Here is a 10,619-nt window from a genome sequence, read left to right on the forward strand (position 1 = left end):
TTTTTTTTTTGTATATATTGTTTGTGCTGATGTAAGTTATAAATTAACTTGAATAAATTAAATATGACCTTTTTACGTTCCGAAAATAAGCCAAAAGCTAAAGGAAATGTAATGTAATAAGACATGCTTAGTGTCCCATGTAGGTTGTTCTTAATTGATCAATGCGACTAATGTAACAACCAAGTAAGGAAGATTATAGCTCTCGCTTCATCTCATACTTGCTTCAGAGGACGTTGCTTAGTTAAATAAAAACGTATCCAAAAAGCGTTCAGGAAAATACGAGAATAAGTCTATTAACGTCGGAACTATCAGTTGATGCCATTTTGATATCGATCATCAGGGAACGTTTTAGCTATTGACTTTATATCTAACTTAATATTTGTAAGCAGTTACTAGTGATCCAACCGGGAGGGGTTGGTTTCTGCTTTCTAAAGTTATAAGATGGACTTTGTACTGTATATAATAAATAAATAAATAAACAAACAACTAAATACATAATGATGTACAGTTTTATAAAACAAGTCATATAGAAAATGCATGTTTTTTTTTTTCTTTCTTCAAACAACAGAATTATGCTCATGAGAGTCTGGTAGATAATCTATCTAGTGCCAACCTTACACCATTTTGAGGCAGAGTTTCCCTATTTTTTATTTTTTTTTCCACTGAGTATTTGTATAGTGCCATGTCGTAATATGAGCGTTTGTTAAGCCCGTGCCTGTATCCTTTTGTAGCCATGCACCAGTTATTCACTGACGTCCTACGCGCTTGCAGTTATTAGTGAGCACAGTGTTTGACTCAGACATCCCCTGCTCTTGCACTGACACAACACACTCACCAAACAGAAGTTGTGTCTCAGCTCAAATTACTGATTCATGAGCTGCAACTGCACAAAAAAATGAGGCTCATGACATCCAGAAACTCATCCTATAACACTTCTTTGGTTCCCCTTGGAGACACACTGATGTTCTAAAATCACTGATTGTGGCATTGTACGGGGCCATCAACCCAAATCTGAGTTGGTCCATCTTTGGTGGAGCTTGTTGACTTTAGACTAAGATAAAAAAAAAATACAGAAACAATCTGTACAGTATACTTCAGGTCTTCTCTGGGCTTCAGAACCCAGCAGTCTTTTGAGTGCTTCTCCCACCAAGCTTCCTCCACCACTTCATTAAAGAGATCAATGCAGCTGAAGGTCAAAGGCTTTTATAATAAAATGTATAAATATTATAAATTTATTTATAATAATACCATAAAACCTCTACTGAAATTACTGAAATTAAAAGTCTCATTTAACTCCAATGACTAAAAACCAGCTGAAGTATTTCTGAAAGCTGTCCATCATCTGCCTTCTCCAGCCAACTGGCCATGTGTCTTAAGTCCCACCCATCATCTTGCAGATATTGTGCCTAAAAGATGGCTTCCATCAGTACAAACTTACCCCCAGGCCTGGCTTCAGATTTGGGTCTCAGTGACCAAAATCCAGGCAAAGTTAATGGGGGTCTTGAGACTCTTTGTTTGACCTCTCATCTCATACTGGAGACATCAAGATCCCGGTGACATAATCCGGAGATTCAAGGGTAGATAGAGGTACAAACTACACGGGTGTGTGTGGCTGGTATTTTTATAAACAAATGAGGTTTAATGTGCTAGCTTGGTTATTTAGGTTATGGGATTAGAAATGTCCTCTCTCTATCTAATGAGTTGATTGTTGGTTATATTCACACTGTCATCTAATGGCTATTACAGAAATCTGACCAGTCACTATAGCTCTGTGCTCTGTAACTCTTTACTTGAACATCTATTAGCAATTAATCATCCTAGTCTTTGTTCTTCATTGTATTTATTCTGCTGTATTTGTTTTATTTTTGTATTTCTGCCTTTGTATTTCAAACTCATGGTCATTATATAATGGACATTTTGTCCTTCGAGGTGAAGTAATCTTATTTACTGGTCTTTTCAAATAAAAGTTGACAGGGCTCCGGTAGACAAACCTGCCAAGCCAGCTCCCATTGTGCCCCCTAAAAAGCCTGTTCCCCCTCCGGGAAAAGGACTGCTGCGTCCAGTGGCACTGCAGCCGAAACGACCTGAAAAACCTCTTGCTCCATCTCCAGTAGCTAAGTAAGTGATGCTCAACATATTAGGATGTGTCTTTGATTTCTGATCTAACTATTTTTTTCATCTGACGTTGCATTACTAGAATTCATTATCATTTATTCCACTCTACCCTTTGTTTCTGCCCAGGCATAATGGGGAGGTGCCAAACACACGACCAAAGTCAGACTCCGAACCTTCGTTACTCAGCAAACCAAAAACTCTCTCTGGGGACTGGGCTGAGAAGACCACAAACTTGGGTGAGTAACCCAATAAAGTGGTAATAAAGAGGGAGCTAAAACAAATCAGGCCATCCTTAAAAATATTCTTGTTTGCCGTAACCCGACCGACCCTGTCAATTTAGGGCCGACTCAATTATTTATTTATTTTTTTTGCTTTAAGTCCGACCGACTTGCCGGTTGTAAAATTTGCATTAAGACCGACCATATTTTTTTTTTTTAACTCCTCAAACAACTAATACAAAAGCAATAAAATAATATTAACGGGTTCAGGCACCAAAATACATCTAAAAAATTCATTAAAACAGCTCGACACCGCTTTAACTAGGCACAAAGTTCTGGAGAAACTGTGCCCAGCACAGTTGATGATGCGCCCGACGGCACGGGTTGAAGACCCAGTCAGTGACGTCACGATATGCTAATTTGTTTAAAGTCATACCTACATAATCACCGTCACCAAAATTGTACTTTATTTTTACATTGAAACTTGAAAAAATATATAGACCTACCTACCGACCCTTTTTTTTTTTTTTTTAATACTGTTACTGCAAACCAAAATATTTTTAAGGATGGCCTCAGTTAAGAATATTGAGCTCCATCAGATATTAAATGTTCATTCATTCATTCATTCATCTTCTACCGCTTATCCGAACTACCTCGGGTCACGGGGAGCCTGTGCCTATCTCGGGCGTCATCGGGCATCAAGGCAGGATACACCCTGGACGGAGTGCCAACCCATCACAGGGCACACACACACACACACACACACACACACACAATCACACACTACGGACAATTTTCCAGAGATGCCAATCAACCTACCATGCATGTCTTTGGCCCGGGGGAGGAAACCGGAGTACCCGGAGGAAACCCCCGAGGCACGGGGAGAACATGCAAACTCCACACACACAAGGCGGAGGCGGGAATCGAACCCCCAACCCTGGAGGTGTGAGGCGAACGTGCTAACCACTAAGCCACCGTGCCCCCTTTAGATTTTAAATGTGATTTGTTAAATATTTTTCTCTCAAAAAAATATATGCAGTGCATCTTTCAAAATGTAAAGCTTAAATATTGTCTTGTGTGTGCAGCAGTGATGCAACATGTATCTCTATGCCCAATTATTTAGAGATAGCGATGCCAAAGCTATTTGATGGCTGTGCTCTTAGGGAGTAAGGAGTGTCATATTCGGTCCTGTATCAATTACACCGACGCTACCGATCACGGGCGTCTGTGAGCTCCTGCATGTGAAAGTAGTAGAATAGCTATGGGTGGGTTATACTGTACCACACCGCACACTGCACTGCTTGATGGATGGAAATTGGCCTTTACTAAATTAGGGAGAAAAACCTTGAAATGTGATCTTAGCTAGTACGTTCACCATAAATCTGATTTGATGCACAGAAAAGCACAAAATCCTCCTACTCACAAATATCTTCTAGTTTCTGGGTTACATTTGGCACTTTAGTTTGTACACCACGCTGTTCAGAACTACTCTGAGTAATCTGGTCACGTATCAGATGTTCTGGACATTAACATAACATTTGTTTGTTTGTCTTGTTCATCTATTAGATCTTATGAGTTTTGATGATATGTCCGCTACCTCTGAAAAGTTGTCTCACCCGACTGCAAACAGACCAAAGATGCCTGGCAGGCGGCTCCCAGCTCATTTCAGTGGAGGCCAGTCTGTGAGTAAAACTGCAGCTCTTTACATTTAATAAACATCAGCCTATAGGATAAATTAGGTTTACATGGAATTGTCATTATAACCAGCAGATGATCTGGTTTTGAACTTAGCAAAAAAAGGGTCAAGGACGCAGCCAGGCCAAATGTTGGAGAGGTCTGCAATAACACCCTCCCAGTTAAAGGTGGGGTCTCCGTTGTTTGAGAAACGCTTCGGAAAACCGAGTCGGGCCGACAAACAAAACAAAAAACAAAACAACCGTGTAGCCAATGAGCAGAAAGGGGCGTGTCTTGTCAATATGGGCGGAGAGAGTGTTCAGTGCGCATGTGTGACATTAGCAGAAAGCGGTTTTAACATTGACATGGAAGATAAAAACAAAGAAAGAAAGAGAAGAAAGGCTTACGATAAGGTAAGAAGTAGGACGTGTTAATATAGGATCAGCTTTCCAGCGCTGGAGAGAACTGAAGGAGCAGGAAGTTGGTCACATATTCACAGATTGGAGTTTCCTGAGTCAATAACTCCTGAGCTAAACGCTGTTACTACACAAATAACACCTCTTTTCTATCGTAGTAATGTAGAGACGCAGCTACAACCGTGTTTTGTGTAGTAACAGCGTTTAGCTCAGGAGTTATTGACTCAGGAAACTCCAATCTGTGAATATGTGACCAACTTTACTTAAGACGCCGAGGCGCTTTTTTCCTTCTCGATAGGTGAGTAACGTTGGTTTTGTTTTGTTACACAGAACTAATATATGCCTTTGTCCTTTACATGATTATGTTTGTGTGTCATTTTTGCTTGTTTGTTTATCTACAATCGTATTGTTCTTCCCTTCAGCTATGATAAAGACACATTTCTTTCCATTAGTTGCCTGGGTTACGTATGTATGTGTGGGCGGAGCTATCGATACAGGGGTGGGACCCATTTGGGTTAGGGGCGTGTTTGTTTTGGTGATTTCAAATGTCGACGTTGGCTTTCAAACATCGGAGACCCCACCTTTAACGGCGTATTTTAAGGATATTGTTTCTTTGACTTGAATATCAAAATATTGAAAGCCTTACTGTCTTATAGTGTCAGGATTTGTTTGTGTAATGTGATCGGTATATGTTTAACAGCCAAACAAAGAAGCCTGCGAAAAAGCTTCCAAAACAGAAGAAGAAGAAACTCCAAGACCAAAGTCATCTGAAAATTTCAAGGTAGGTTATTTTTCATCAGCTGATTCATATCATAGCTTTTCAAACCTCATATTTGGCATTTTGGCATGAAGCTGGTTTTGTGCACAGTCAGTGTCATGCTGGAACAGGTTTGAGCCGCTTAGTGCCTGTGAAGACAAAACGTAAAGCTACAGTATACAAAGACATTCTGTACAATTGTGCGCTTCTAAATTTGTGGCAAGAATTTGGGGACCCGAGCAACTTTCAGATAAGCTGCTTCAAGCGTAATACGGACGAGTAAAAAGGTTTAAAAATGCTTTCTGTGAAAACAGACTTGATTCGCAGTTCATGCCCATGTTGCTTTCCTTGCCTTCTTTGAACCATTGTTACATGAGTCAGCTGTGTGGTCTGGTCTTTATCAGCAATCGTTTGAAGACTTCGGCAGGAAGGAATTAGTGTTGGGTCTGTGGTGAACCCAGAGTCTGCGATGACCCATTAGTTCTCCAGGAGCTCTCGGTTCCACTATTATAAACTGTTGTAGAAAGGAGGATTAGGTTCAGTTCAAGTCTTATTCCTCTCAAGGTTTCTTCCATCTCGGGGAGTTTTTCCTCACCACCCTCACCTCCTGCTTGATCATTAGGTATAGAATTTAGAGATATATAGTATTTTAAATTGGGGGCACGGTGGCTTAGTGGTTAGCACGTTCGCCTCACACCTCCAGGGTCGGGGGTTCGATTCCCGCCTCCGCCTTGTGTGTGTGGAGTTTGCATGTTCTCCCCGTGCCTCGGGGGTTTCCTCCGGGTACTCCGGTTTCCTCCCCCGGTCCAAAGACATGCATGGTAGGTTGATTGGCATCTCTGGAAAATTGTCTGTAGTGTGTGAGTGCGTGAGTGAATGAGTGTGTGTGTGTGTGCCCTGTGATGGGTTGGCACTCCGTCCAGGGTGTATCCTGCCTTGATGCCCGATGACGCCTGAGATAGGCACAGGCTCCCCGTGACCCGAGGTAGATCGGATAAGCGGTAGAAAATGAGTGAGTGAGTGAGTGAGTGAGTGAGAGAGAGTGTATTATAAATGCAATTTGTTTAAATAATTTTTTTAACTCATGTATTTACTTAGTTATTTATTTCTTTTTCTTTCTGTTTCTATACTTCTGTAAAGCTGCTTTGAGACAATGTGAATTGTTAAAAGCACTATACAGAAAAATGTAATAGAATTTGTATTATTCATTCACTACCTCGGGTCACGGGGAGCCTGTGCCTATCTTTGTGACTTTTACGTCAATCTACATCGACATTCGTCACAATTATGCCCCGGCGAGTTCGCACACAAACGTGACTACGCCTACAAAATGGATCAAATCATCAAAAGTTGCCCTCGACATCTGAAAATTTTCAAAACACTGCGTCTCTGTGCTGCCATTACACAAACATTTAGAAAGAAAAGCGACAATGCTTACTTCCTCCATAACCTCGCTAACTTTAGCGCAACGGCGTGCTGCGTGTGACGTCATTGTTATTGTTCGTTTGTGCATACGGGTCAGTTCGATACAGCAAACAGTTCACACTGGTATCTGATATAGGCCACATTTTAAAAGGTAATGTGAACAGCCAAACAAAAAAAAATCAGATCTGAGCAAAATATCCGAATTGAGCATTAAGACTCGCAGTGTGAACGTGGCTTTAGCAGCTTGATTGTGAGGGTGGAAACTACCCGGCATTACCGCACTGCTTCTTACGTTAAACTGCCTTTTCCTGGTCCTTTGCATGTTTATGGTCACATTTGTTTTCTGGCACCCAGGAACAGCATTATGTTTAAATGTGTGCTGTGACAAAGTGAAGCACCCTGTGTCATTACAGCACTATGAAACTGATATGCAAATGCAATTCTTTTAAAGCTTCATTTGTCAGTATTTATTCAAAGTGTGAATATTTTCCCCAAACTTGTTTTTTTTTTCTCTCTCCCCAATTTTACTTGTCTTTGTACAGCTTTCCCACGTAACTCCATCCAGTGTGCATAAGGCTGCAAGTTTTTCCACTCCCGAGCCCAAAGCGAAAACTGTGGTGGACGAAGGGAAAGGCAAAGAAATAGATGAGATCAGGACTCAGATTAAGGAGCTGCTGCTCTCTATAGAGTTACTGAAGACGCAGCAAACGTAAGAAACGTCTCTTTAAATTTCTACACCAACAGTTTCCATCTTGTAGAGTGATGCTGAGAGATGATTCCATGTTTCCATCAGTTTCAAATGCTGCTGTTCCTGCACTTAACACTTTCCTCCAGTTTTCATGTTGTACTATAAAGGCTTTGACCCTCAACGCTTTTCCTCTCTTTTAATTTTAACTGCAAAAAAAAAAACGCACACGCTCACATCAGGCCTGCAGCATTTGTGTACTCATTTGTACGTTTTCCAATCGATTCCATTTCATGTTTGACGTGTTCTTACTTTCATCTGTAATAAATGAAGTCGTAATGTTTTATTGTTTTTCCTGCAGGAGAGAGCTTTCAGACTTAAGAAGCGAGCTGGATGAAGAGCGGTTGAAACGTGTGGCTCTGCAGGTAAATTGCTCTCAGCAGAATCGTTTCTGATAGCTCTACGCCTCTCTCTCACGCTCTCTGGACATTGCTGTGGAAATAATTTGGTGATGAGGCCATCCTTAAAAATATTTTGGTTTGCAATAACAATAAAAAAAAAAAAGGGTCGGTACTTAGGTCGGTACTTTCAAGTTTCAATGTAAAAAATAAAGTACAATTTTGGTGACGGTGATTACGTAGGTACGAATTTAAACAAATTAGCATATCGTGACGTCACTGACTGGGTCTTCAGCCCGTGCCTTCAGTCGAACACACCGTTCACATTTCTGCTGAGAAACATTGTGCAGAAGTATTATTTGCTGTTATGTGTGTGTCCGAAGCTGCAGTTGCTGTGTGACGCGTTCCAAAAAAAAAAAAAAACCTGGATGCGCTCCGAGAGAAAGCCGTTAAAATCAATTTCCTGTTTTCGTTTTAGAAACTCGTGTTGGTTGGTCCAATCGATTCGTGCGATAGATTTTCGAACATTAGAATTTGTATTAGTTGTTTGAAGAGTAAAAAAAAAAAGGTCGGTCTTAACGCAAATTTACAACCGGCAAGTCGGTCGGACTTAAAGCGAAAAAAATAAATAAAAAATTGAGTCGGTCCTAAATTGACGGGTCGGTCGGGTTACGGCAAACAAGAATATTTTTAAAGATGGCCTAATTACAGTCTCTCATAAGAGCAAAGAATGCAGTGATTTGCGGAGCTAAGCTGGATTTAGACAGACTTTTAAGATGTGATACAGGAAGTAGTGATTTAATATAAGTAGAAGTGATTTACCATCAAATGTATTAATGTACTTTTTCTCATTTTCAGATGGAGATAGAGAAATTAAAAAAGCAGGTACAATCAACATAAGGTGTGCTGCTGAAACAAAGGCGTCACGACTCAATGCTAGTCCACGAGTGGCAGATATCATTCCCTTAATCCCTGAGTCGCTGACCTACTCCAGAAATTGTAAGATTTACATTTGCACATAATGAGCATTTTTTATGGTATAGAACGGTGTAATTAAGACTGATGTATATGGTTTTTTTCTTGCTGTCTTTTTTTTTTTTTCCTTCTGTTTTTTTTTTTTTTTTTTTTTTTGCCAACAACAATTGAGGCCTTACTATATACTACTGTGCTGGATATGCAGGCTCCACATTCACATGGGCCAATTTGCAATTTAATACTACTGAAGCTGTATAAAGTCAGAAATGGGATTCTGTTGTTTTCTTCATTTTTATGTCATGGGGTAGTTTTGTTTGTGTTGTTTAGTTTCCCACGCTAGTATGATTGCAGCAATAATCTTTCCATATTAATCCCACTTCAGATTACTCTGGATTATATAACCTCTCCGCTGCTATAGTCACTATGTATTCTGTCGCTTTGTCCAGAGGAAGCTTTCCTTTAATTCTTTCCTTACATTTACATCCAGGGTGATACTATTGTGCCTGTTTTACAAGTGTTAATATGGGAACCTCGTTTATTGCTTAGCTTTGCAGCAAGATATATTTTTTACCAGCCATTGCAAAGAATGGGAATATACGTACACGCGTATACACAGGTAGGGAAAGGAAAAAGAAAAAAGAAAAAAAAAAAAAACAGAGGTAGGGAAAAAAAATCTACATTTCTATGTTTCTAAATCCCCAAACACTGTGGATGGCCTATCGATAAAATGTCTTAGCAACCACCTCTATCTTAGGTTGTATAAACAGGATTTACATATTGGATATATTTATGTAATGAATCATATATTTGTCTTAATAGCATTCAAGAGATTGACAGTTGTCCTTTGTTTGTGTACACTAGAAGTGTACCCTCTGTTCTGTTCAGGCTTCTTTACTCCTGTCAGATAGGGTTGTAAGTATTCTGCATCAGGGAGTGTGTGCACGCGTGTGTGTGTGTGTGTGTGCGCGTGTGCGTGTGTGTGTGTGAGTGTGTCTCATTTTAATCCCTATAGCAATAAACAACATCTATACAATGTCCAGTTAAATTAAATCAATATTTTGCTGTTCAGTTAATGTTTCTCCGACTTAAATTCTGTTGACTAAAATTGGCTTTAACATTCCATTTTTATTTAAAACTGTGGGGAAAACTGTTGTGCATTAAGCAAATATCTCCAAGGGAACCTGTTTACATGATTTTTATAAATGAATTGCATGAACTGAGATTTTTTTTTTTTTTTTCCAAGCTAAATAAATGTCTATGTATAGAAGTCACACGAAGTCTGATGTTGTCTCTGCTTCCCTGGTGCTTGTCTAGTTCTCTAGAAGCCCCTGTGGGGTGCAACATAAAAATGCATTTCATTCACATTTAGGAGGATTTTTCAAACCTCACTCTGAAACCTAACTTGCAGGTTTGGTGAAAACTTGCAGTGTGCTGATTTTATCCTTCTTTTCCTCATCATTTGGACACAATTTGGACCAAATGTACACCATATGGAGCGATCTCCTTAACAGCTTGTTACTAAGCTCTAAGCTACAGGTATTCTGTCCTCCAAGCCTCCTTTCATCCAAATGATTTTTTTATATCATCAGATGTAAGATGTTTCAAGTGCTATGCTGTGTAACTCATTGGCAGTCTTAAGTCAACTTTTCCCTCATTGCTAGAGTTATTGCTCAACACCAGTGTTGTGCTAGTTACTAACAAATAGTAACTAGTTACAGTTACTAGTTACTTCATTCAAAAAGTAACTCAATTACTTTGTTCATTACTTACACCAAAAAGTGCGTGTTAACTGGTAAAGTCACCTTTTAGTTACTTTTTTAAAGAATGTTCTTTAATGTTCCCATTAATGCCTTTTTTATACGTTATGGTCTATACTTGGGCGTCGGAAGCAAATAAAAAGTGGGTGGGTCCTGTCCCACCCACAAATAATGGTTCCGATGCCCATGGGTCTATACA

General features: G+C 39.8%; 1 protein-coding gene across 1 annotated transcript in view; it reads left to right on the forward strand.

Annotated features, from left to right (window-relative positions):
- Positions 1 to 9,934, forward strand: part of cd2ap (CD2-associated protein) — a 54,889-nt gene extending 44,955 nt beyond the window's left edge. The window contains exons 13-19 of the mRNA XM_060866895.1: positions 1,968 to 2,118; positions 2,242 to 2,351; positions 3,900 to 4,015; positions 5,124 to 5,204; positions 7,148 to 7,314; positions 7,652 to 7,715; positions 8,547 to 9,934. Coding sequence (XP_060722878.1) covers positions 1,968 to 2,118; positions 2,242 to 2,351; positions 3,900 to 4,015; positions 5,124 to 5,204; positions 7,148 to 7,314; positions 7,652 to 7,715; positions 8,547 to 8,588 — 731 coding nt within the window. The 3' untranslated portion in view covers positions 8,589 to 9,934. The remainder of the gene's footprint in view (positions 1 to 1,967; positions 2,119 to 2,241; positions 2,352 to 3,899; positions 4,016 to 5,123; positions 5,205 to 7,147; positions 7,315 to 7,651; positions 7,716 to 8,546) is intronic.
- The last annotated feature ends 685 nt before the right edge of the window (positions 9,935 to 10,619 follow it).

The sequence above is a fragment of the Tachysurus vachellii genome, chromosome 3 (assembly GCF_030014155.1).
Source record: "Tachysurus vachellii isolate PV-2020 chromosome 3, HZAU_Pvac_v1, whole genome shotgun sequence".
Lineage (NCBI taxonomy): Eukaryota > Metazoa > Chordata > Actinopteri > Siluriformes > Bagridae > Tachysurus > Tachysurus vachellii.